Source organism: Candoia aspera, chromosome 1 (genome assembly GCF_035149785.1).
Source record: "Candoia aspera isolate rCanAsp1 chromosome 1, rCanAsp1.hap2, whole genome shotgun sequence".
Classification (NCBI taxonomy): domain Eukaryota; kingdom Metazoa; phylum Chordata; class Lepidosauria; order Squamata; family Boidae; genus Candoia; species Candoia aspera.
The window spans coordinates 72,978,714-73,005,890 of NC_086153.1; the positions used below are offsets into that span (position 1 = coordinate 72,978,714).

Genomic DNA, 27,177 nt, shown 5'->3' on the forward strand with positions numbered 1-27,177 from the left:
CGCCACAGCGCAACGCCCCAGCTGCCCCCGCTGCCCTGTGCTCTGCAGTCCTTGCTGTGCCTAGCTGACCTTCACTGTCTACCTCCCATTGCTGATGAGGCACGCCTGCCTTGGCCCTATTCAAGGCAGCTGCTGGCCATGCCAGGCCTTCTTCTTGAGGCTGCTCGCACCGTTCTCCAAATAGTGCGTGCCATTCTCCAAATTGCATGCGCTGTTCTCGCAATTCTTTGGAAGGCCTCAGAAGCCTTCCTTTGCAGCCAGCAGCTGCCTCATGTAGGGCCAGCAGCGGGAAGAAGATGGCGAAGGTCTGCTGGGTGCAGCAGGGCCTGAGAGCGAAGGGTGGTGGTTGGGCTGGGGCTTTGCACTGTGGTGCAGGGGTGGCTGGCTGGCTGCAGTGTGGGGCTTGAGCCAGCACTTGGTGGTGCTGGGGCTGAAGTAGATATCCCGTGGCGGTGGTGGCTGGCTGAAACTGCTGAAGGCCCATATTTTCAAAAGAGATAATTCTACATAAGACAAAATGAAATTTAGATATTTACTTCTACCAGCTAAATAAGTAATTACTCAAAAATGGCAATTCTTAATTTCTCATTGGGCAGCTAGCATGCTAGGACATGGTTAGCTGCTCATCTTGAAAAAGTCATTAATAAATTTGAATATTAAATTTGATGTTTACAAAACCAAAATGAAAATAGAAATTTCTTGTATATTCACAATAACAATATATGTAATTTTTAAAAAGTCTTTTAAATTCCATGTACAACAGCATTAGTTTTGAGCTAGACTGATGATTATTATTGTAAAATTGTATACTTTAAAATATATTTGTACCTGCATACCTGTCTAACTTTGCATATTCAAAAGCTAGATTTTTTTTTCCACAACAGCAGAAGATTGCCTTATGCCAGACTGGTTTGAGGCTAAACGGGTGGCTACAATGATTTTTCTAGCTGCAGATGTGGAAGAGTTAAGGCATGCACATAAGTAAGTGTAAGATTATTCCATTAGATCCAAAAGAGGCTAACAAGGAGCAATCTCAAGTCAGAACTCAGGGAGGCGTTGTAACTTACTAATATATTTGTTTTCTTGGGTAATATTTAAGGGTTTATCTTCTCCTTCTGCTAATTGATTGTAACATATTCTTAAAATATCTGATTTAAGTCTTCAGTCTTTCTTTTTTCTGTTCTCTTTCTACAAATGATTGCCCTCAGAATTATAACATGCCAAAAATGCGTCAATAGCTGCAGGGTCTTCTGGTGTTGACACCACTCCTCTCAAAATCATATAATATAGGCTGTGGTGACTTTCCCTGCTTGTTGCTATTTGGAAGGTATAGTTGTGTCTTCATGACAATGATTTTAGAAAATGCAGCTTCTCTCTCCAGAGGTCAGCATAATAGACTGTGATTCTCTTTTTATTGTTTATTTTGTACAGTGACAATACCAGCACTGAACTGATTGGCCTGAAGGCTCTCCTAAATCCTTTGCTGGATGTGTTGCTGAAACTTGGCACTAATCCCTACATCTCATCACTGAAAATTGATAAAAGCCTACAGCTGTTATTGAAGCTAATGCAGACTTGTTCAATCAAAAATTCTAGACCAGAAGTTGGTTAGTGGTATCTTCAGTATGTTAACTTTATTAATCTTGATCTTCTAACTGGAATAACAAAATAAAGCCTATGAAAGCCACTTCACCCTTTTTGGATAGATAGGCACACCTAAAATTTTGATCAAATGTCTTGGATTCCATCATCAAATGTTTGCCATTGGTAATAAAGATGAGGTCCCATTCACACAATCACTTTTGTAGTGACCTGACCAGCCATTTCAAAGAAGAGAGAACTGGTAAGCCAAGAATATAAATACCTTGTTCAAGTACCTGAATATAAAGCATGGAATGGGATCTGAGCCTTAACATGCAAAACTTTTTGAATCTACAATTTTCTACTACTATAGAAAGGCCAAGTTTATGGTGCTCCAAGGTACTAAACCATTTCTTTGAATCCCAGTTATTAATCTCCTTCAGGCTCAGCTTCTCTCATCTAAGTAACTCCCCATTCCCATCCATTAAGGCAGACCAACTCTTTCTTTACATTCTCTCCCCCCTTGTTGGGTTGTTTTAAGCAACATTCATTCATTCATTTGTACATCTCATTCTAGGCTCAGATTCCTCTTTTACCTCTCATCCTTCTGGGGTTCTCCTATTACAGGCCTGTCTTGCCCCAGTTGCTCCCCAGTTCAGAAAATTGGATATAGTCTGAAATTTATACAGTCAGTTTTAGAAATATATCTTAAAACATCTTTTGATTTTTATTATGCAGTTGAGATAACCATTCAGAGTAGTTGAAAAAGCTTTATGGAATGCTTGGCTGGAAATTGGGCTGACATCTAACATATTTTATTTATCAGTTTAAAAACATCTAGTTGGGGGTCTAAAGTTTCAGTACCAACCCTCTTCTAATTGGGAGGAGCATCACCCCAAGGGGGAGGACTTTCTGGAACAGATTACAAGGCCCAGGGAGGGGAAGGACAAAGGATATTCTACTTCTCCAGTTTTTATTGATGGAAAACTATTAGCAAAGAAATAATGAAGTTTCACTTTAGTTTCTCCTTACCTAGTTGTATAGTGCATGTTTTACCTGTTTCAGTAGTAAAATGTGATATAAATCAAATTTGTATATAGCTTTAGAAGCAAAGATGTACTCTAAATGTTTTAATATAATGATTCTTTGTATAGATGGAATAATAATAATTCTCCAGAAATCAATTATGCTTGCCACTGAAAGTATTTTGGATTTTCTCCTCAGAAGACTTACTGCAAATGAACTAAATATTGTAAGTATTTAGTGCAGAAACCAGCCTGCAAACACCCGCAGTAAGATGTATTATGAAATGAACTTACTTGGAGTGCTTAAAAAGTCCCCAGTCATTTATAGAATGTAGCAATTTTAAAATCTTTCTGATCTGTAAAATATTTGTAGAAGTATTTCAAATCCAAATACAGTAATTAATGTATATTGATTTATGTAATCTGCGGTGGCTGACTAGCTATTGTAGGGAAATATTATTGCTACTTAATGATATGTCCAGATGATAATATAATGAAATTGTTGGTTACATGCAGACTTAGACTGGTCTAACGTATTTCTTGCTTGCACATCTGTGCATATATCATGAAAAGGGAGTGCTCTGATAGTGTCCCATTGCATCCAAGAATATTTTTAGATTAGGATCCAATAAAATACAGAGAGGCTTTTCTGTGCCAAAAGGCGGTAGCTTTTATACAAGGTGGCAAAGTATTTTGGAAATGGAAAGGCATTATGATATTACAAGACCACAGCTGCCAATCAGGGCTAGAGAACTTAAAGAAAAATGGGCATGCATAAATTAGTTGCTTGGATGATTGCCTCAATATATTGAACTATATAAAGTTTGTGTCTTACAGTAATGTGCATGTTTTTATTGATTTTTTTTGTTATTGGAAAGATGAGTAATAATTTATTACTTCATTTTAGATGTCAGACCTGCAGCACTGTAATTTATATCTAGAAGTGTTGTCAGAGCTAATGAACTTCTGTTCAGTCAGTGGATGGAAAAAAGGACCATTTCTCTGCACTTTTGTCTCATCTCTAATAAATGCTTCTCTCTACAATCTGCAGGAGACGTGTCATAACAAGGTATTGTTGAGCCTACAGTGGCTTATAGTTAAGCAGGAACCAAAGCTTGTATCTATTGGATTTTCCCTGCTGATGCAAACTTCCTAAAAACAGCTACCACTCCTCGATTGTTTATTGGTTTAGTGTCTGCCCCAATGTCAGATAGTAAACCCTAAACAATGTTTGCTAACTGGAAAAACAAATGTAAAAGAGTCTAATGTCATGAGTAAGGATGGTGAGCAGGGGGCTCCCATCCAGGCTGTAAAGCGCATGCGTAGCACTGAGGAATTAGGTAGCCATTCAAAGAGACACAGATCGGGCCCGCCTTAGTCTTTGGGGTTTATATGTCTGGGTTTTTCCCACGCTTCTTCAGTTTGTTAGGATTGATGTCCTAACAGCCAGGAACCACGCTGAGACAAGGAATAGGTCTCTAGTGTTTATTACTGCTACATAACAGAAAATTCTAACAAACTGAAGAAGCGTGGGAAAAACCCAGACATATAAACCCCAAAGACTAAGGCGGGCCTGATCTGTGTCTCTTTGAATGGCTACCTAATTCCTCAGTACTACGCATGCGCTTTACAGCCTGGATGGGAGCCCCCTGCTCACCATCCTTACTCATGACACCTAAGGCTCTTTTAAATTTGCTTCTCCAGCTGCCAAGAGGGTAGAAATGAGGCACATCAGTGGGGGAGGGTAAAAAAAGTCAAGGTAGTGGCTCTGACCATGCAATTGAAGCCACACCATTTTGTTATGTGTTGCCACGCATAAAAAAAGAGGCAGGGCTTCAGTTGAGTAGGCTCAGCCCCCATCATGATGCCCTGCACCTCTGCAGACACCTCTGGTGGAGTCACCCACAGCCATGTATTAACTCTAAAAACCCCCAGCAACAGCTGTTTTTGAGTATCACCATCAGTGAGAATTAGCCAGTAGTTCTACTTAGTACACTTAACCGTAAGCCATGGTAAATATATTGTCAAAATAAACATAGGTATTTTCTCAGAATGGTGCTTCATAAAAATGTTACCTGGCTTAAAAAAAAAACATTACTCTATTTGCAGTATTAAAAATGCCTTTGAAGATATTTTACAAGCTAGAATTTTCTAGTGTGCATCGCTCTAATGGGAATAAAATGACAATAAGTCCCAGTTTTCAATGCTCTGTTAAAATAATTGCAAATCAGTAAATGGGTCAGAAGCCTTAGAATAGTGAAATTAATACCATAAGCTAAGTGATTCTCCTGTGTTTTCATTTGGTTGCATGGGAGCTGCTGTTGAATTGGCAGGGGAACAAAGGAAGTTTTAACATTGCAGTGTTGTGGTAATATGAAAAATAGAAAACATGTTAATACTATGAAATAGATTGTAAGATGATACTGGTATGCCTGATAATGCTGGAGGGTTATCACATGATTATCTGGTATTTTAAAACTTTGTGCACAAATGGATTCAAAGCTTACTAGTTTTTTCTTGATTGTGTATAACTTTAATTGTCAGAAGAATTGGGGTGGATCAAGAATTGTATTTAGCGTAGACCTTTTCAAATCAAAATGACTTCAGTTAGTAATAATAATTGTTAAAACTGTACGTGTTTGGGGAAGAAGGAAGCTTGATTAGGTTCTTACCTCTATCCCACTTGCCAGATTAGGGAAGCTAAGAGTTTAACTTGTTGCTTATTAGAGAGGATAATGCCCATAATATGTATAATGCTATCTATGTTCAAACTAGTAGATATTGTATAGGTTCTTTTTAAAAAACAAATCAGAACACAGTATTTACATCTTCTAGGACGTGAAACTTGAAGAACAGATTCAGAAGGTAGTAAGTATGGCAACATTAAGGGTTGTTTGTGAAATTATTGATCGGAAGCCAGACCTTCAACTTCAATTTCTGCCAGCTGTTGATGCCCTAAAAACAGCTATTTCCAGTGCCCAACTTAACCATCTGTTAAAGAAGCCTAACAACATGGAACAAAATAGGTAAATATGACTGCTTAACAAATATTTTTTTCTACTGAAATATTTTACTATTGCGTTATTATAAATGTAGTTTTTCATTCCTACCTTTAAAAAAACTCAAAATATTCTATAGTCGTTTTTTGACTTTCTAATAGTTGGCATATAGCTATTATCCCTTTTAGGGCTTAGTTAAAACCTGAGAAAATTTATATAAATGTATGTTCTTCTAAATGTGGGTCTGGGGGTTGCACTATTATAGAAATTCCCATTTCTGTTTCTTTTACTTTTAATCTTGGTTTTTAATTTACTCAGCATTGTAGTCTGATTTTTTAAAATACACAGTTCGTCTTCTGTTTAAAGAAACCAGTTTTTAAACATGGACTGAAACTACTTTCAATTTTTACAGTTCACTTGAAGAACCAGCATCTCATCAAGGATGGGGTAAAATTGTAGCACGTTACATACATGATCAGTGGGTTTGTCTTCATTTTGTTCTCAGCAATTACCAAAACCTTTCCAAAGACAAATATTTGGAACAACATTTTTATGATGTTCAAGACTGCAAAAGAATGTTACAATCTGCACTAGAAGCAATAACAATTCTTCCTTCTGACCATGTTTTACCAGTTTTTCATTGCATGAAAATATTTGTTTCCAAGGTAATTCCTATAAAACAGTACAGGGCTTTATTGTATTTTGTATTTGGTCTTGAACTAAATGTGATTTCTTTTTGCCCTTAGCTTTTGGAATCTTCTGAGTCTCTATGCATAGAAGCTTTTGAATTGGCATGGAAAATAATATTTTCTCTTAGCAACACACAACTGATTTTTTGGCCTAATTTAAAAGCTTTTATTCAACTTGTGTTTGATCCTGAACTTCTTGTTACTGCAGCAAAGTTCAAGAGTGAAGCATATTCAAAGATAAAAGAGGTAAAATATTTAAAATTGCAGTATCTTGTGATATTTTTAATGACTGTATTCAGATGAACCTACATAGACTAAAGCTGAAATATGCATCCATCTTTTTTATTTCTCTTTTCCTGAGCTGTGACTCAGAAAGCCTCTGATTCACCAGGAAATGATAAGTATCAGCTTCAGATCAAGCCAGGATACTGAACAACAGATGGAAGCTGCCTCATCTCCATGTTTCACAGACACTGTATTTATTCACAGGCATTTATTTAATTGCAGAATTTAAAACAAGCCATTCTTAATGCAAGCATTTGCACACTGAAGCAATAAAATCCAGACTAAAAATATATGAATATCCCAACAGTAGCAAACAGCTAAAAATGGTTAATTCCGAACTGCAAGAATTTATGGAGAACTCATGTCTCAATAGATACCTCTTCATTTGGAATAGAAAAAGTCTGTGTGAACTGGTGAATTAAGCTTTTTGATTAAAATTTAGTTCTACAATGAGGCTACAACTACAGAAAATTTATGAATTCATTCCAGTTACGCTGTCTAGATATCCTACCTCAGCCTGTACAATATTTCCCTGAAATCTCCATTTAAGGTTGCATCAAGTTTACGTAAAAATAGATTCCAGGGATGAATTAATCTTAGGAAATATTTTTAAATGTTGAAGAACACTATTTACTGAAGTACTGTAACTCCTGGTATATTGCTTCTTCAGTTTATGTTTTATATTCTTTGGTGAAAAGGTACTGATCCAAGTTAGATTGGGGCTTATAGTTAATGTTTTAATGCTGAGAATCTTTATATTTCCCTCTTGAAAGAGCTTGTGAAGGTAGACAGATTGTGGAAGTGATGTTTAGTTTAAATAAGCAAACTAAGAATTCTTTAAATTATACATGCAATTTTTTACATGATATCTAGAGAATTACTTACTAAAATGCTCAAAAATTTCAAGAATATAGGAAGAAAATGTAATTCAAATGGCATCAAGTAAGATTTAATTTCTTAAGTTAACCTGCTATAATAGAAGGACCCAGATATTATATAACTGTTAAAACAAGGCTTATTTATTTTAAGATACTGAAATAATGTGTATGAGGAAACCATTCAGCATCATGCATGCAGATTTCCACTCAAATAATTGGACTTCTCCCCCTTTTAATTTCAACTTTTCCAGATGTGCACTAGAGGTCTCCCAACACCATGGAGTTAGTTTAGGGGAGTTCTGGACAACTACAAAAGGGAAGGGGAATCCATTCCAGGAGATTTTGTTTGACTTGTAGATTGTGAAATACAACTCTGTGTTTTATTCTGTTTTACAGTCAATTACGGTTTTTTTCTTTCTCCCAGATTATGTTTCAGATGATTGAACTGTCATCTACAAAGACTGGAATCTTTAACGTTCTGTTAGGCCATTGCTGTCAGTCTTGGCTATTTCCTCCTCCTGATGAAACAGCTACTGTGGAAAATGCCTTTTCAAATGCTGGCAACTACATTGAACTCCTTATAGAGGCTTGTTTGTTTGGAACTATTTTCAGGCGTGATCAAAGGTAAAAATGCATGCTTGTTACTCACTTTATTTTTATGCTGTCACACACCCAGCAGATGCCTGGCGGGGTCAGGAATAAAATAACCTAACACATTACATTTGTTTTGCTGTGGATTTATGGTGATTGGATGGCTTAATCAATAATAAATTATTAAGTTACAATATTTTAATTTCCTTTTTTGTGTTCACCTTTTAAATGTAAACTAATTTCAAGACTCATTCAGGAGGTGTACGCTTTTGTCGAAAATCTCGGAGATCAGTGTGCGGCAAATGTTGTTACAGAAAGGTCAGTATCGAGTCACCTTGTTTTATAATAGTTAACATTAATCATGTCTGTATTTTTTTTTCATAGAATTAAATCTGTTATCATCCCCAGAAGTCCTTTGTTATCTTCCCCAGAATTCCTTTGCTCACATTTAATTTTAATACAAGGTTCTAATTTATGGCATGGTATGGTATGGTATGCCTATATTGTGTATTTGTGAAAACTGATGTAGCACTTTCTGTTACTAAGTATATTCACTGAAACAACACATTATTCTAAATTCAGGTAACTATGATATGAAAGCTAAATATATCTTAATTCTAGGCTGCTAAGAGCTCATGAAAAAGTGAGAGGCAGATATAATTTCTCTCTAGTTTTGTGAACACCAACTTCAGTATCATAAAAGCTGCACAGTCACTTCCATGAATTCAAAGGACTCCTTATAGAACTAAGGAGACTTCACAGGGAAAAAGTAGTCAATGTCAAAGTAGACATGCTGGATTCCTTTGAATCTACCTGAGGTAGATTTTTAGATCTTGATTCTATGACTTGGTTAATCAGAGATGGAATGCTGAACTAGGTAGATTTTTAGCCTTGTTCTACTTAAAAAGGCTATTGAAGTTTTTTATTGGTATCTTTTGTTTCAATCTTAGTATAGAGACAGTCACTCACTTTTTGTTTTCATAAAGAAATATAATTATTAACTGGTATTAAAAATAGTTAACATTTAAAAGACTCATAAATTCACCATTAATATAAAATGCTAGAAACTTCGCTTTGAGATACTATGGGTATTATATAAAAATATAATCTTGGTACTAAATACTGTTTTGAATGGGTGACTGTAAATATGACGGAGAATATATATTCATGTTATTCTGGTAAATCATATGTAAATGTAAATATGTAAGATTGTAGAATAAATTTAACTGCGTAAGAGTATTTCAGAAAATATTATAAAAGTTAATTCTGATACACAATTACTGTAATGTATTACAGTCAGAACAGAGATGACCATTATGTGCGAGTTTGTGCTATCAAATTTATCTGCTTGCTGGATGAATCAAACATGCAACATAAGAAGTTTATAGAAGATTTTGTCATGAAACTACTTGATAAAGTAAGAATACACTTTAGTGCTCTATATTTAAAAAGCAGTCATCTGGGCAGGGATGTTACTGAATTACCACTTCCCTAAGCATAACCATTCCTTCTCCTCTTTAAAATAGCAGGTAAAGGGTGGGGTTTGGCTGGACCTGGGATCTTTCCTTGATTCCCAGCCATTTTGGATAGTTCCACCCTGGACTATGGTATACCAAGTGGCTCAGTATGGAAAGAAGAATTTGGTCTTGCATGACTGCAGAATTGGGAAGGAGGTAGAACCTCTGTGAGATGCGTTGCACCCTGGTTTTGCAGAGAGACAATGAGAAAGTTGCTTCTTCCCTCTTAGATACTACTAGGAGAGGATCTAACATTTTAGTGTTGTCCTACCTAAAAATGCTATTGAAGTTTTTTTATTGGTATCTTTTGTTTCAATCTTAGTATAGAGACAGTCATTCACTTTCTGTTTTCATAAATATAATTATAAACTGGTATTAAAAATAGTTAACATTTAAAAGACTCATAAATACGTCATTAGTATAAAATCCCAGAGTACCTCCCCCTACATCCCATAGCATGTTTTAATGTTTGCATGCTGTTTCAATAACATTATAAAATAAAGTAGAATTGATTGAACTTTTAATTGATATTAGCTACTTCATTCAATCCTATTTATAAGAGAGTAAGTGAGAGAATATTTTGTAGCATAAAACAGGTAGACTATTGCCTCGTTGTTTGACTGAAATTGGAACCTTCTCTGTACTAAAGTATTCATATTTATATTCCCTGCAGGGTGAATTAATGTCCAAATCAAAAGTTCGTTATTATGTGAACTCCTTACAACATAGAATTGAAAACCGACTGTGGCAGACATTGCTAGTTCTGTTTCCAAAACTTGATGAGGTATGGCTCACATAGAACTTGTTGTTATTAAAACAGTGTTACCGTTTATAACATGGATACATAGTACTATAAGTATATAAGTGTCAGGCCCAGCCCAAGAACAACGAAGAGTCAATCCATTCAAACTCTGGTTCTTTATTTGCTCACACCGTACAGACAGAATCTTGCCAGACTAAGGCTACTCTAACTGACCTAAGGGGAAATAACCTGGGAGAGCTCTTGGGTGGGCTATCCTGAACCTCTTCCATTTTCCCACCATTGCCTCCTGGACTCTGCCTCCGCTTATCTCCTCCACCTCCTTGGAATGTGCTCCCTCCTTCCTGAGAACCAGCGGCACCGCTGAAAACCACCACATAAAACCTTTTTATACTATGATTTCTTCTGAGGATAAATGCAGGTCGTGCCTATTATTTTGTAAATAATAAGTTGCCATCTGAAATTGAGGTCATGGGATCTTCTAATCAATCCTCTAATCCCACTGGTGGAATTCCTCCCTCCCTCATATTGTACACTGAGGGTGGGCATAATCTGCAACTGTTCTATTGATTTGCATTGATTTGTTAGATTTATATCCTGCCTTTCATCCTAGAGCTCAAAGCAGCATACATAGCACTCCCTCTTCCAATTCTTCCTTGCAACACCAACCCTGTGGGGTAGATTGGAATGAGAGAGAATAACTAGCATGAAGTCACCCAGTGAGGTTTTATGGCTGAGGTTAGACTTGAATCTGGGTTTCCCCAGCCCTAGTCCAGTGCTGTAACCACCACACTGTGCCGGCTCATCCATTTTGTTAAGAAACTTACTAGACCTTTCCATATTTCATTGTGATTTACCTGCTGATTATTGGTTAGGTTATAATATACAGTAAGGATCTGCCTGTTTTATTCAATTGGAAACCTGGTTCTTATGTGTAACAATTTTGCTTTAATGGAGGGCAGGCCAAATGCACCCTGCCCAAACTTCAGAGCCGCTGCAAAGTGGCTGCTAGCTTGTAATTTTCAGTAAGATAGAACCATAATGATTAAAGACACGAGAAATTATTAGGTGATTTTCACTCAGTTTAATTTACTTTTTGACTTGGTCACTCCAGCATTTTGAAATACTGGCTTGTTCAAGAAGAGCAACTAAAGAGAGTGTGACCCTTTGCTTAGAATGACAGTGAGTTTCTGCGGAGAAGAAACTGTGTAATTATAGTGGAAATAGTGCAAGATATTGCTAGAAAAAAAATCATTTTTTAAATGTTTGTGTCATCTAGGGAGAGGCAAAATATACAGGAAAACAGCTCTACATGTGGGAACCCGTACCATGTGGTGGTTAAGGTGGGAATAAGGAGATCCAAGTTCTAGGTCACCTTCAGCCATCACAGTTCAACGTACTTCACATGGCGGTGGTTATGGGGAAGAGGGGAGTGCTCAGTACACAATTTCATCTATTCATCATCTATCTACCTGCCTGCCTACTTACCTACCTATCTAATTTACACAGATGCCCATAGTGACTAACCTTAACTCCTGAAAGAAAAGCAGGATATCAATCTGATAAAGTACGGTGAAATAATCTGTACAGTACAACTGATTTGCTTTCTGATATCTTATTTAGGATCTTTTATCAAGAATCGTTGACAGGATTCTTCAAGCTGGACATAATAATAATCAAGCATCAGTAAAGTATTTAATAGAGTGGATTATCATTTTGATTTTACACAAGTTTCCCCATTACCTTCAAAAGTTCTGGAATTGCTTTAATTATGTGAGTAACTAAATAACTAAATAAAGGAGGGATTATTTTTACAAAAGTTGCATTCAAGATTATTCAAAAATATACTCCCTTATAGTTACTGTCATTGAAAATATATGCTTTATTAGAGTAATGGTAGATAGGATTTGATATTAGGAAGACATGAATGATTCTTACCAGACTTAATAAATGTTCAAAAATTGAGAAATACTGAAATTAATACAAGACTTATTTTTCAGGATGAAGACCAATTTAAAACTAGCATTTGCACATTTTTAGCAGTCCTGTCACATTTTGACATAATTCTTCAGAATACATCTGAAAAAGTAAGTGCTTTAGTTTGAAACTAAAAAAATTGATTGCAGGAAATAAATCCTGTGATCTGCTCCTGCTACAATCCAGAGGAGATTATTATAGTATCTTTATATGAGGCTTTCCTTGAAGATCTCTCCTCCTTAAAAATGTAAGAAGACCCCTCAAAGATCTCCTTGGTCTCAATATCTGATCTAGTATCCTGTTTCCTTCAGTGGCCAATTAATATGGGAAGTCTCCTTGTTTCAGCCAGTATGTTCGATCACAACTGTCATGGAGAGAGCATAGGGCCATTGTGGATAGTACCAGGGATAGCCATATCCCTGGTACTATCAATAGGCTTAATTCCATTTTAAAGCTCTAATTCATTGCCTGTTAATACATCTGTTAAATCTGTGCTGATGTGAACAAATGCTTCCCTTTGGCTGACATGAACTTTCACCATTTAGCTTTGTTGTGTGAATCCAGCATTTAATGGGGCTTTTCTCCTTTCCCAAACATTATGTAAGTTAATATACATCTGTCATACCTCCCAGTACCACAAGCACTTGAGAGTTTTTGGAGAGGATAATAATTTATTAAATTTTTACGGAGCCAGTTCATCTAAATTCATGGCAGCTTATGTCAACTTAAATTAATTTTATTTATATATCTTCCTACTTTGCTGGGTAGAGTCAAAAATTAAAGTATGTTTTTCTCCCTCTAGATACCAGCTTTGAAGAAAGCTCTAATTGTTGTTCTACAGTGGTGTTTCCATCACAATTTTAGTATTCGGCTTTATGCTTTAATTGCACTTAAAAAAATTTGGGGAATGTGCAAAGCATCACATGTGAATGATTTTGATACTTTAACTTCAGTTATTGAATGTAGTCTAAATCAAGTGGAACTCATGCATGGAACAGGGTTAGTAGTGCACATTTTTGTTTAAAATATGGTTCTTTTTATTGTCATGAAATGGTAAAAATACTTTTTAGTTTAAGTAAGTTTAGTTTAAATTTACTAGATAAGTATTAACTGTAATGGTAAAGTCGTGAACACATCCAAAGAAATTACAGTGCAATCATAAACACACTTAGGATTAAGTCCCGTAGAAGTCAGTGTATCTCAACTCTGAGGAATTATATTTACCTTATATATCTACCTTTGGATTTTGAATTCTTTATTATGTTTGCAGCCCTTAAATATGTTGTATTTTAGGGGGAGATGGGCGGTGATAGAAATGTGAATAATAAATAAATAAATTTCAACCAGCCTTGCATCCTTGAAATAGAACCGAATATAAATGCATTTATCTTATTTCTTAAATAAAGAGTTGATGCTTAGATTGAAAGTTATTTGCAGTTGAAGAATGTTGTTCACATTCTGCTGCACAGAGGATTGTTTGTTGATCTCAGTGTATGTTATCTATCCTAGAGCATTTCCTCTTTTTCTACCTGTAATAAAATAGAGCTGTGAGAATCATACAGTTTGTTCTGTGAACATAACTCTAAAGAGTGTACTTTGATTAATGTAGCTTTTCTTTGTCATGCGGTTGAGCTTTTCTTTCTTGAAAAGAGGAATGGTACAGGTAGTCCTCACTTAACAATTGCTGTGTTTAGCGACCGTTCAAAGTTATGATGGTGCTGAAAAAGTAACTTTACCCCCAGTCCTCACACTTGTCCCTGTCACAGAGTCCCTGCGGTCACTTGATCGAGATTTGGGTGCTTCACAACTGGTGGGTGTTTATGACCATCGCAGCATCACATGATCACCATTTGCATACTTCACAGCCAGCTTCTGACAAACAGTCAGTGGAGAAGCTGGCAGTAAAATCGCAAGTCACAGTCACATGATGTTGCGCTTAACTGTGGGTGATTCGCTTAATGACTGTGGCAGAAGTGAGGTTGTAAGTCCATCACAGTCATGTGATATCTTGCTTAACTACCACATCGCTTAGCAACGGAGTTGCCACTCCAATTGTGGTAGTTAATTGAGCGCTACCTATAGTGGAATTCATATCATAACAGAGAATTGAGCCATACTGACCCCAACATGATGACTGGTGGTTGTACATTTGTACCCAAAGTATTTTCACAACTCTGTTCTCTGCTTGTACCTATTGGTGACAAACTACATGCTGTTTTCTAAACTTTTAAATACTGTGAACTTTTTCATACTGTCAACTATATTTCATATAATTATGGGACTGTGAATAGCAACCAGAAGTTATCACATAATTGGTACTATAAAAAGTCCTATAGCTAGATGTCAGCATGTGAACTGAAACAAATGATAAAAGAAGGGAGAGCTAAACTGCAATCCAGCAGCAACTTATCATGGAATAAGTCCATTGAATTCAGTTGACAGTGACTTGATGGCACATAATCAGTCAATCCAGGACTGGACTTTTAAACAGGAATCCTGTGTATTGAATTTTTCTTGTTACATCACATCTTAATGCTGTTTTTTTAATCATCTGCAGGAATGCTAAGAAGAATTGGCAGCGCATCCAGAAACACTTTTTCTTTGAACATTTTCATCCACTTAGGGATTACAGTCTTGAGGTAAGCACAGAATTCAGCATTTTTAAAGAAATTGTTTTCCTGCTTGTTTGTGTATCTGCTTTACCATGAGATGGTGGTAATAGACTGTTGGATTTATTTCTTGCAGACTCAGCTTCAAATAGTCCCATAGCCTCATAAAGCACAGCAGGTTGGGTAGGATCCCTTGCTGCCTTAATCTAATTCAATGTTTTTCAAACTTGGCAACTTTAAGATGTATGGATTTCAACTCCCAGAGTTCCCCAACCAGCATGCTGGCTGGAGAATTCTGGGAGTTGAAGTCCACACCTCTTAAAGTTGCCAAGTTTGAAAAACACTGAATTGATCTCACAAATTTGCTATGATCAAAAAATGGGAATAACTGTTTAAGCCTCTGTAAACTCTTTCAGAGAAAGGATAGGATACAAACTGTTTTTTTAAAAATCTAAAACTAAAGTAGCACCGTATTATATGGTATTAAAAAATTCTGCAGCCATTAAGAATAGAAAGGTAAATTTTTACATCTGTCATATGTTAACACCACATTTTTACTGCATAAGCCACAGTGTGCTGCTTCGAGATGAGCCAATTTGTATTATTTTTGCAAAAACATCAAAACTTTGTTCCAGCTATACGCTTACTTTGCACAATATGCCATCTAAGCCATTACTATTTAGAAGTAAACCACACTGAGTTCAGTTGTATCCACTCTCAAACTAAATGAATATAGGACTACAATCTTACTCTGTTTGTATTAGAAATGTTACATCTTGAATCTTACTTTCCAGATCATGGAAATCCTTTCTTTCTTGACTTTAGAGATCAGATATTTTATGTTTTTCAAATCATCTTCTGCAGCCATTAAGAGTTGGAAGCTTGATTTAAACAAGTAAAGTTAGAGGTGCAGAATTTGTATTATATTGTATATAATGTGGGCTGTGGAAAGGGAAAAGTAATTAATTGCTTGTTTTAAAACATTTAACCTTACTTAAATATGCCTACTTGCCTTTAAAGCCAATTGGAATACAGGCGTATTTAATTACCAGTCTGACAGATATACAGGTAGCCCTCACTTAACGAGGCACTGGAAAACTGGTTAAATGGTGCGGTCGTTAAGTGAGTCACCATGTGATTGGACCCTATTTTACAACCATTTTTATGATGGTTTTTAAGTGAATGGATGTTTTTTGCTGGAAACCAGAAAAAAGGTCACAAATTGTGATCTGCATGCTGCAACTTGTAATTGCAAACTGGCTGCCAAGTGCCTGAATTGCGATCATGTAACTGGTGGTGTGATGTTTTGTGATGTTTGTGTGAGTACAGGTCGTAAAGCACTTTTTCCAAGGCTGTTGTAACTTCAGATCGTCCTTAAATGAACAGTCATTAAGCGAGGAATACCTGTAAGCTTTTCTTCCAGCAGAAATAGAATAGACAGATATTCAAATTAGAAATAAGCCAAGCATTTTTGGTTGGCTGCTGCCCCAAATATGTTACATTAAAATGGAATTTGACTCTTGAAAATATTATTTTTTAGACAATATTTTACACGCTGCCACGCCTTTCAGAAATTCCTGAAGAGGAATGGATTTCTCTCTCTAAATTTACAGCTTTCAGAGATATTCCACTGAGTTCAACATTTCCATCCTGCCATTCTCAAACTACACTTCTTGACCTTAAGCCAAATGACTGGACTCAGCAAGATATTGGTAATAATAATGGTGATCATCATAATCTAAACAGACTATATTTGTCCTAAGTACTTAAGTCCTAGAATGCTCAGATTTTTAAGGGATCATTTCATTTAGATAATTACATAATTTCTCTCAGGACTGAATTTAGCTGAGCCAAGTAATGAAAGGCGGTGGATGGATGTTCAAAAAAAAATTATCCCTTGCAAAGCCAGTATTCCTGATTTGGATCTGGAGCTTATATTTCAAGATCGAGCCACTAAACTTGGAAAATCAAACAGGAAATTGATTGTAGTAGCTTCACTCATTGATAAACCCACCAATTTAGGAGGTAAGCTGTTACTCATTATAGCTTTTTTTTTTTTACATTGCATGCCTTATAATTACAAAGTAACAAATCTAGTTTTGTATCCAGCCTAGAAAATAATTTGAGGATTTAAAAAGGGAAAATAGGTTCTTGCATTTTAGTGATCAAACTGGAACACAAAAGAGAAATGTCTTTCATTTTCCTAATTGTGTTAATACCTGTGTTAGAGTATTTCAAGGAATAGTTGTCCTGTGCAATGTGCATCCTTGATTTTAAAGTTAATAGAAAACGATGGTGTAGATTCAGCATCTTGAGTTTATTTTATTTATTTATTGTGCCTTTGGGTCATTGTTGACTCCTGGGGCTGCCTAGACAAGTCCCTGCAGTTTTCTTGGCAAGATGCTGGAAGTGGTTTGCCATTGCCAACTTCCTAGGGCTGAGAGAGTATGACTGGCCCAGGGTCACCCTGGGATTAGAACTCACGGTCTCCCAGTTTCTAGCCTGGTGCCTTAAGCACTACACCACACTGGCTCTCACTGTAGTTTAGATCTGCTTATTTATAACCTCAACATGAATCTTCTTCCTCAGTCCCTGCGTGCACCATTCAGTTGAGGAAATCAATTTCATATTGAAAGAGCTCTGCTTCATTTTTAGGCTTGTGTCGTACTTGTGAAATATTTGGTGTTTCTGCTTTAACTGTTAGCAACCTCCATTATATAAATGACAAACAATTCCAGCATCTCAGTGTGTCTGCTGAACAATGGCTTTCCGTTATTGAAGTGAGTAAAATATACCTTCCTGCTCCATCACATGCATGCAAGTTAATTGCTATACAGTCTCCATCTGGTTCTTATGAAGTTGCATTAAACTTGGATGCTATAAAAAGATCTGCATTAATTTTATAGTATGTATTAGCTGCAGAATTTAAAGAAGCAGTCCAATATAAGCATTTTCATCTCTCTTTGATTTCAGTGGGAAGATTATAGTCATGGGTTTTTCATATATTCAGTTCTGGCTGACAAGGGGAGGAAAGAGTGAGCATAATTGCCCTTACTTTGGGCCTTTTTTAGGGGCAGCTCTTCTGAATCAGATACCAAATTAAATGAAGCTTCAGTTTATGGCTGAAATGCTGTGCATGGCATGGCATCAAGCTAAGAACTTTTCCCATGATTGCATGCTGCTTGAACTAGGGCAGCAGCTTGATCAGTCTAACCAAAAGAAAAGGTTCAGTCTCCATAATATTAGCCTTTTGATTACAGGAGAGAACTGTTCATTCAGAACATGCTATATTCTGCTTTCTGTACTAATGAAAATCACACACTTCTAAACCCTAGTACTAACCTCATTTTTTTTTTCAAAAACTTATAGGTAAAGCCTTTTCAGCTGATTGATTATTTGGAACGGAAGAAAATTGAAGGCTACTCTATAATAGGGGTAGAGCAAACGGCTAAAAGTCGCAGTTTAACAGAATATTGCTTTCCAGAGAAATCCCTGTTGTTGTTGGGGTAATGAAAAATCTAATTCCAATAAATTGTTCAAATATATATTTTGGTAGAGAATGCTGAAAACCATTCAGAAAATGGAAAGAAACAGTTTTGCCATGTACTGCAGTTTTTCCTTAGAGAGCTACATTTCCTGGAGATTAATCTGTTAGGTAGCCTCACACTGACAGTAGATAGATTCAAAAGTTGGCTATTTTCTTGATAGTTATTTTTAATAACTGCCATTATGTTTAATTTCCAGCACCACAAATGATCTCTCTTTAAATTTCTCAAACAATTGCATTGGTCATGCAAAACCAAAATATAAAATTTTTTCTCAGTAATGTAAAGCCCAGAAACATGTTTAAATGCATAGAACTATGGTTAAGTTTTATTAGGAGCTTGAATTGAAAGCCCTGTTTCCCTTTTCTGAAAAATCTATTGCATGGGACTGGGTGGGGAATCAGCGGCTCTTCAGAGAATATATAGCCTTTGGAGTTAAGCTGCCCCCAAGATTATTAATTGGGATTCATGTGCTTCTGCCATTAATGGCTATCTGAAAGGTTGACATGCTTGATGAGCAGTGACAACAGTACAGGGTGGAGAGAAAGATGGCATTTACTAATGAGAGAGATGGCAGTGAGAATTTAGCAAGAAGTAGGGGTTGTGCAAAGCATTCCTTTCTTCCCCCTGCCCCAGTTGAGCTCCATCTTCACAACTCAGTCAAAAATAGAATATGGTACATTTTTTTAAATTAAAAAGAACAGCAACAACCAAACTTCTACCATGAGAAGATGGTATACATGTCTTATCCAGCTGTCCTTTTTACAAAACAGATTTTTCTTGGGTTTACTATGTTCTTATAGGAGAAAAAATAATACAGATGGAAGGAGAGAAAGGAGGAACTCTTGGCAGGAAAAGATTTCCTATCTCTGCAATAAGAATAAAAGGCATGCTAATAAAGCTGGGCCACTTATGTTTGGTGTATCACAGCACATCGTTGATTGTACCTAGCACAAATTCTAAAAAAAAAAAAAAAAGTTTTGAGAGTCCAAATCAGACATTATTTTCAGTGACAGTTCACAAATTGCTACAATAATTTCTATCCATACTAAAGTGGATAAGTCTGCTTGCTTTATTATTTGCTGATCTTTATCTCTAACAGTAAGAACTTCTGCAGTAGAAACTGCACACATTTCAGATTTTGGCTATGGCTTGGACCTCCAGTACAAAGCCTGCTAATATTTGGAGGTGGGGGTGGAAATGGAAACATGCAAATCTGGTCATTGATCTTTCTAGTTTAATACTATCAGCAGTTCTTCAGTGTTCAAGGCAGGTATGGTTTTGGAAATACTTGCATTTGAACTTGATTTTTTTCTGCATGTGTTCTACCACTGAACAATGTCCCCTTTCTGCTAATGTAATGCATGTTTGTTTGATTTTTAAATCAGAAATGAACATGAAGGAATCCCAGCAAATGTAATTCAACACTTGGACACTTGTGTAGAAATTCCTCAGCAAGGAGTTATTCGTTCACTTAATGTCCATGTAAGTGGTGCTCTGCTCATTTGGGAATATACAAGACAGCAGATTGTCAAGGAAAAAGAATAAAGACAAAATGTGTAATTCTTGTTGAAGCTGCTAATTTGATGGTGCTATAAATTCCGAAATGATTAAAGCTACCATTTGAGTATGATTTATATTTTGCATGCCTTCATTTTTAAAAATTAATGTTAAATGCCTTAAACCATGACAATATTAAAATTACTGTTTTTAATGCACACTTTTTGGTGCTAGTGAATTCTGATTATACTGTTGCAGACCCACCTCTTGAAAGTCTTAGAAGTGGCTCTAAATAATTACTCATTTGCAGCAGGGTGGCTGCTTTTGTTGTATGTAGTTCCTGCAACCCTACAGAGCTGTCAAAATATTAATAGTGCAAGCTCCATGCTATTGCTGGTCCACAAAACTATAAACTCATTCCATGAACGTATTTCATCATGGAGAAAATCTGTGTGGTCACTAATGAGTAAAAAATGACTCAGTGGCACATAATCAAGAAGATACTATACACTGCAATATTGCAACTTGGCATTTGACAAATCAGGTCCTTCACTTTGCACTTTGTCAAGGCCATGGAGTTTTCTGGGATTGATTTCTGGGATTTTTTTTTTAACTTCTTAGACTATCATATACTCATATACTTTCCTGACGTTTTCCCAACCCAGCATTAACTCAAACGGATCGGTTCCATTTTCTTAAAACTGGATATATGTCTCTAAATTTAAACTTTAATTCAACATATTAAACAAACTGATCTTCCATGTATCTGAATTGGCCAAAATGAAATATTTAAGAGTGCTGCTATTGATAACAATAAAGATCATTCTTCTCCCTCTTTAAGATGCAATAGACAAAGGACCATTGAAATATATTAGACATTCTATTACACAGGGGGAAACATATTTGGAAGAGGATATTTGCAATGAATTTATGATACAGTATTTGAATTTATACAGTTCATTTATTTTGACTTTATTGATGGTGTAGCCTTTTAGTGATGAAAGATAAGCATACTTTCCTAAGTGCCTCTTCTCTCCAATGAGCATTTCAAATAACGGAAGATGGAGTTTTAAGGCCAGTATGGGATTTATAAACAAGGACAACTTTTAAAATTTACAGGACATTGCCAGTGCTAACATTTATGTTCTTCAACTATGCTGCTCTTCTGCAACTTCCCTTGTGTCCAATATTGTAAAAGTTGTCTAGTTGCTATGACTTCTCCGTTTTCTCTGAAGGCAGAAATTGTCCTGATTCCATTTGTGCTTTATATTGTAAAAAATCTCTTCTTTTGTTAAAGTATTTAACCTGTTTTGAATAAGATCACTTTGTTAGCAAATCAACTGGCTCATTAAAAGTCTAAAGTAATGAAACTAGAAAAAATATTGTACCCATCATAACATTTTAGATTTCATTTATGTTGCTATGTTGAAAACTTAATGCTGAATAAATTGTACCCACATCGGCTTTTTTTAAAAACGTGGAACTACATACTCCTTTCCTGGTTACAAATAAAGGGCTAGGATAAAAGCAAAGCAAAGTCACTGTGCAGGTTCGTACACATGGAAATAGCTAGCCGCAGCTTATGGAGCTAACAGCCTGTAAGCCAGGAAAAGACATTGCTGCTTTACTGTCTCAAGGAAAGGTGCTCCTAGGTGTTGCAGAATACCTCCTTGGAAAGGTTTGCACATGTCTAGTAACTATGTAGAAAGTTGTTAGCTTCAGCAATGATTGAAGCGTTGGCTACAAATTACAGGTGGTCCCTCTGTTCCGGATTAGCAAGCGCAGATAATGAAACCACAAAGAAGAAATCCTTGAAAAAATATAAAAAATACGGACTTCTGGGGAAAAAAATGGCAAGCTGAACTCCCGTGGCGGATGAAGAGCTGGTGAATAAACCGGCTCTTCGTAATTCCTCTCCAGGCAAGACAGCAGTCTCTGGCAAGTTTAGAGCTCTGGGAGACGAGGGAATAGCCATCTTGCTCAAACCATGGTCAGCACCTCTGAAAGGACATTAAGTTCGCAAGCTTCCTTTTCTAATCAGTTTCGGAAATTGCTTGTTAACTGCTTTTCAGCTATTAGGAACCTTTGGATTGACAACCCTGAAAACACCCGGTGAGTTTCCTTCATTCCTTAGCAAAAGTTTTAAATACAAGTTTAAGGACTTAAAAAATTGTGGGGGGGGGAAGGCAGGGGGTAATTAGAACCTTGGTTTTGGAAAGTTACAAATGGACTAAGGGTCCAGATGGATTTGAAATAAGATTTTAGATTTAATTATAAAGAATCCTTCCCATGGGAAGACACTTGTTTTTAATTCTTTTTAAAAAAATGATAGGATGGGACTTTGAAGGTTGGACACCACAGGGAACTAAAAGGAACTAAAGATTACAATTAAAAGGGAACACTTAAATTTGACTTACAAATACAGAATGAAGCAAAATATTTTTAATATTGGACATACTGAAAGAGTGTCTGCCTCTATAGATAGACTGTGTTTGAAAGATGTTATGGAAGAGGAAGAAGACAAGATTGAGCCTGATCTGAAAGTGGATTTAAAAATGACAGGCTATGCGCTATGATATGGAAAAAGATGCTACACTGGATATACAAAAGAAACTGGCTGATGTCTTAATAATTAAAAGGGATATACAAACAATAAACCAAGAGAGTGACCTGGATAATTTTCCTGTATTGGATTTACAAAAGAGGCTTGTTAAAGTTTTGAAGATTTTTGTGAGAAGGGACAAATAAAAAATGAAAACAAATCAAGTTCTAAGACATTACAGGAAGTCCTCATTTAACCATTTGTTTAATGATGGTTCAGACTTATGACAGTGCTGGAAAAACTGACTTATGATCGCTCCTCACACGACAGTCACAGCGTCCCCATGGTCATGTGATCACAATCTGGGCACTTGGCAACCAGTTCACATTTATGACCATTGCAGTGTCCTGTGGTCGTGTGATCGCCATTTTCAACCTTCCCAGCTGGCTTCTGGCAAGCAAAATCAATGGGGAACCATGTGATTCACTTAACCATGTGGCTTGCTTAACACCTGTGGTGATTTGCTTAACAACCACTGCAAAAAGGTCATAAAATCAGGTCAGATTTGCTTAATGACCACTTTGCTTAGCAACTGAAATTCCAGTCCCAACTGTGATCATTAAGCAAGGACTACCTGTATTTGAAGGGACTAAAGACTAAGATTGTTAAAAGAAATGGAAGGAATATAATATTGACTTATTTGATCAAGGTTAAAATAGTTACGTTATTTCTGGTAATCCTTAATGGACTTTTGCTGATCAAAACTGAAACAACAAGGCTTTAAGGATTTGTTTATAAATAAGAAATGGGATATGGGAAGAAGAGATCATTCGTTGTATTTTAAGAGAAGGTGATAAGTTACTAAAATTGTTTATACTTGCGATGAAGGGGAAAGTCATTTCTTTGTATTTTTATTATGTTTCCTTGCTTTTCTATTTTTCTATTTTTTTCTTTTCTGCACCTATTTTTTTCTTTTTATTCTTTTAGTTTTTTAGATTGTATTAGTTTGTATTGTTGCAACTGTAATTTTTAATAAAATTAAAAATATATATATAAAATACATACTTTACATGTGCACAAAAACCATCTACCAGGAGCAAAATAAACAAAGAATGTTCCCAAAGTCCTACTCTAAACAGAAGCACGTGCCAGAAAACATGGATAGAGAAACCCTTTAGTGTAGCTGGTAAGGTCTGGACCATGAATATGAAACCCTGATAAATGAGGATCTCTATACTGCGAATTCTCTTTCTGACAGATTAGGAGAATCCTTGTTTAAGTTCAGTAAAGTGGTGGCAGCAGGAGGTAATGCTGGTCATATCTTCTGGGCTACCATTCAAGCCCAGGAAAAGGATGCAACTCCTGTAAGGAGCTGCTGATAGGCACAGCCCTCTTGAGATCCAAATGTTGTACATCAATCCTCTTCTAGCATTGTGTTGCTGGTACTGTGATTTTCACTGTAAGTAGTATTACTATTATAGCACTGTAATTTATATGGACAAGAAGAATACATTCTGCCCCATTACATCCAATTCCATGTTTATATTCATGTAGAAGATAGATTAATCTCCCAGAAGAATGAATGGAAAGTGAACAAAGGATGATATTTGAGCTGCTTAGAACTGATTGAAAAGAATTATATTATGAAGTACCACAGAGGTGTGTGAAGTTATAATTGGAAGCATGGAAAAGGATGCTTGGTGGAATGAAGAATTCAAAGTGCCTAGTAGATGAGAAAAATGCATATAAAAGACTGCTGCAAAAATGAGGACATGACAAAGACGTATAATATGTATAATGAGAAAAAGATAGTTGCAAATAATGTAACCAAAGAGAGTTTGTTCTTGCATGATCAAGAACAAACAATGCAAAGAAGAAATGGAGCTATTTGGGGAGTGTATGAAAAAAGCTAAAAAGGAACTTCCAGAAGAGTGAATGGAAATAAGAAAAGCGATGAACTGATTTTGAATTAAACTGAAGTGATGTTCAAATGAGTATTTTAGGCATTTGTAAATGATAGCATGTTTAAGAGCAGAACTGAAATGAATGTTATCTTAGAATTCAAGAAAAAATGGGTGAAAGGGTGTCATAAATGCTGTGAGAATGTTGAAAAATGGTAAGGCTTTGGGTGTACATATTGCAACTGGAGAAATGTTAAACTATAGATGTAGTCTGCTTATGGAGTGACTGCACAACATTTAATCTGCCTGACAACTGGAACACTGCCATTCTTCTTCGCTTGTACAAAGGCCAAGAGAACAAGAGTGACTGCAATAGCTCATTTATTAGTGTGCCTGGAAAGGTTTCAGGCAGAATTCTGAAGAGGATCCAGGCAGATGTGTACAGATATGGTGGAAGTAAGGATGGTTTGCAAGGATAGAAAGGAACGAAGGGGGATGGTAAATGGTGGTAGTGTAATTTCAATTTACTTTGATTGCCTTTTTCTGTATCTCCTGACTTTAATTTCTTTTGTTCAATTCTTCTCATTCCTTGCCTGTCTTCTACATATCCCCCCAAAATAATCACATTAGGTATGTACACATAAAAATGAATAAAAATAATTACTTACCCACTGCTGTGGGCATAAATTTTCAAAAGAACCTCTCAATTTGTCACATTTTGATGTATCTTTCATATTTTCATCTAAGCATTTCCAATAGATATCTCTTGCATCCCAGCAAGCTTTTCTTTCTTTCATAGATGGTGCTGACATCTCTGTCACTATTAAAAAAGGGAATATAGATGAAATCATTCTTAAGGTACTTTTGTAATTCTCTAACATATATCCAACAAAAAACTTGGAAGCCTGTCCTCTTCAATTCTTCTAAGTGTGCTTATTTCAATTCTGCACCTGAATGTTGTAGGTGTCTACCTGAAGCAGGGTGTTCTTGTAGTTTACTTACCTCTGAATATGCAAGGGTTTTCAGCCATAGATGGAAAAAAAGATGATTATAAAGCTAATCTGGTAGTAATGACATTTCTATCCCATCTTTTCTTCAAAGAGCAAAAAGTAGCTAACAAGATCCTGTCCGTGGTCCTATTTTATCTTTTCAATAATACTACAGTAGTAATTGGCCAAACAGATTTGAATCTGAGTCATCCCTAGTTTTAATCCAATAATTCTAACCACCATACCACTTTGGTTCTGATTATGTTTAATTACTAAACATCAAAATCTAGCTTAGGACAAGGCTAAACAACCCTGACCTTAAGGCACAATACATGAAAAAGCATATGACATTAGGTGGTCATTCATACATAGGTGAAAAAAGGCAATACAGCAAATTTACATATACTACATCTTTCCTAAACTGGCTTTTGTAACACATTGGATTGCCGTCAGTGGCTATACTCCTTCAAGTATACATATTTTCTTTAAAAAATAATGGGAATTTTTTTGAAGCTTAAATCCCTCTTAAGCTTTCTTAAGGCAAACCATGTAATTATGTCAGTCATAATGACAGGAACAAAGCTGTGTTTGTCCATATCAGTGTTTCTCAATCTTAGCAACTTAAGATATGTGGACTTCAACTCCCAGAATTCCGAAAGAATTAAGTCCACATACCTTAAAGTTGTCAAGGCTGAGAAACTGCTCCTTATAAAGAGGTTAAACCATGAAAAAAGTAAATACATAATACTCTTGTTGGGATGTGTGGGAGAAAAACTTGAGGGTGTCAATCATATACCTGTTCAGGACCTACTGAATTAAATTTGACCTCTGAATAGGTATCAGTGAGGCAGCATTTAAAGGCATATGCTCACAGATGAACAGGAAAAGTTAAACACCATTAAAAGTCCTTCATCTAAGTGTGGCTATTAACAGAATTTAAAAATTGATACAAGCCCATTTAAAAATAGCATTTGTCTTTCACACATGCATAATCAATAGCGAAAGGCCCAAAGCATGATCTTCTACCTAGGTCCTCATAAATAAATTCCACTGTATCTAGTGGGGCTTGCTACCATAAGCATGCAGAGCAAGGGTAGACTACTTGGTACCCTGTGGATGGCTTGGCCTACATGTTCTGTAATCTGCACTACCTGGTGCACATGAGCATTGTGATCTAAAATCTCGAGATACCACCATGTCTACCCCTGACATTCAAAGCACAGCAATAAAGGGAGTATTGCTACTTCAAATGCTGTCAGTCCATCCCAGAGATGGGTCACCTGAGCCTTTATTCATTTTTGCTATTTCACCTTTTCTCCAGCTGCAAGTGAGTTTTGCATTTACTGCAAAGGGTGGATTTGACTTGAGTCTCTCCCAGGCTACTCCACTGCCTCCTGTTCTTGGCCAGTTTGAGTTAGATCATTATAACTAATTTAAAACACACTAATCAGTTATTAATCCCGGAGCCAAACTTGTGTTCAATGAACCAAAAGTAACAGTCAGCAGTTATCACTTCTGAGACACAAAAGAAACCTCGATTCTGGCAGTCGGCTATGCTCGAAGAGTTGCCACCGTTCATAGAGTGGCTTTTCCCGGCTCTCTGCTTCTGTCCTTCTGAAAGTGCGATCTATCTGCAAGGAAGAAAGGAAGAGGGACCTTCACTGAAATGTCTCGAAGCGACGGCGCCAGCTACTTACCACCTTTGGCTGTACGGGGACGTGGAGCCGGTTGCAAACAGCTCCTTCGCCGCTGCTAGAAAAAGCAGCCCAACACTGGGAATATTCTTTCT

At 36.4% G+C, this 27,177-nt stretch overlaps 2 protein-coding genes across 2 annotated transcripts in view; one reads left to right on the top strand and one right to left on the bottom strand.

Moving 5' to 3' along the window:
- The window catches only part of TARBP1 (TAR (HIV-1) RNA binding protein 1), a 33,370-nt gene extending 11,953 nt beyond the window's left edge, over positions 1-21,417 (top strand). The window contains exons 11-30 of the mRNA XM_063306698.1: positions 885-981; positions 1,432-1,607; positions 2,736-2,833; positions 3,514-3,675; positions 5,442-5,632; positions 6,018-6,270; positions 6,352-6,540; positions 7,882-8,081; positions 8,295-8,366; positions 9,345-9,465; positions 10,239-10,349; positions 11,949-12,098; positions 12,326-12,412; positions 13,105-13,301; positions 14,860-14,941; positions 16,452-16,623; positions 16,745-16,936; positions 17,567-17,691; positions 18,281-18,417; positions 19,845-21,417. Of these exons, the coding sequence (XP_063162768.1) occupies positions 885-981; positions 1,432-1,607; positions 2,736-2,833; positions 3,514-3,675; positions 5,442-5,632; positions 6,018-6,270; positions 6,352-6,540; positions 7,882-8,081; positions 8,295-8,366; positions 9,345-9,465; positions 10,239-10,349; positions 11,949-12,098; positions 12,326-12,412; positions 13,105-13,301; positions 14,860-14,941; positions 16,452-16,623; positions 16,745-16,936; positions 17,567-17,691; positions 18,281-18,417; positions 19,845-20,004 (2,972 nt within the window). The 3' untranslated portion in view covers positions 20,005-21,417. The remainder of the gene's footprint in view (positions 1-884; positions 982-1,431; positions 1,608-2,735; positions 2,834-3,513; positions 3,676-5,441; positions 5,633-6,017; positions 6,271-6,351; positions 6,541-7,881; positions 8,082-8,294; positions 8,367-9,344; positions 9,466-10,238; positions 10,350-11,948; positions 12,099-12,325; positions 12,413-13,104; positions 13,302-14,859; positions 14,942-16,451; positions 16,624-16,744; positions 16,937-17,566; positions 17,692-18,280; positions 18,418-19,844) is intronic.
- On the bottom strand, positions 20,898-25,306 carry LOC134499842 (cytochrome c oxidase assembly factor 6 homolog). The gene is made up of 2 exons (XM_063306710.1): positions 25,068-25,306; positions 20,898-21,261 (listed from the first exon to the last, which is right to left on the bottom strand). Exons 1-2 carry the CDS (start codon positions 25,278-25,280, stop codon positions 21,166-21,168), a joined length of 309 nt encoding a protein of 102 aa, XP_063162780.1. The 5' UTR covers positions 25,281-25,306; the 3' UTR covers positions 20,898-21,165.
- Between the last annotated feature and the right edge of the window lie 1,871 nt (positions 25,307-27,177).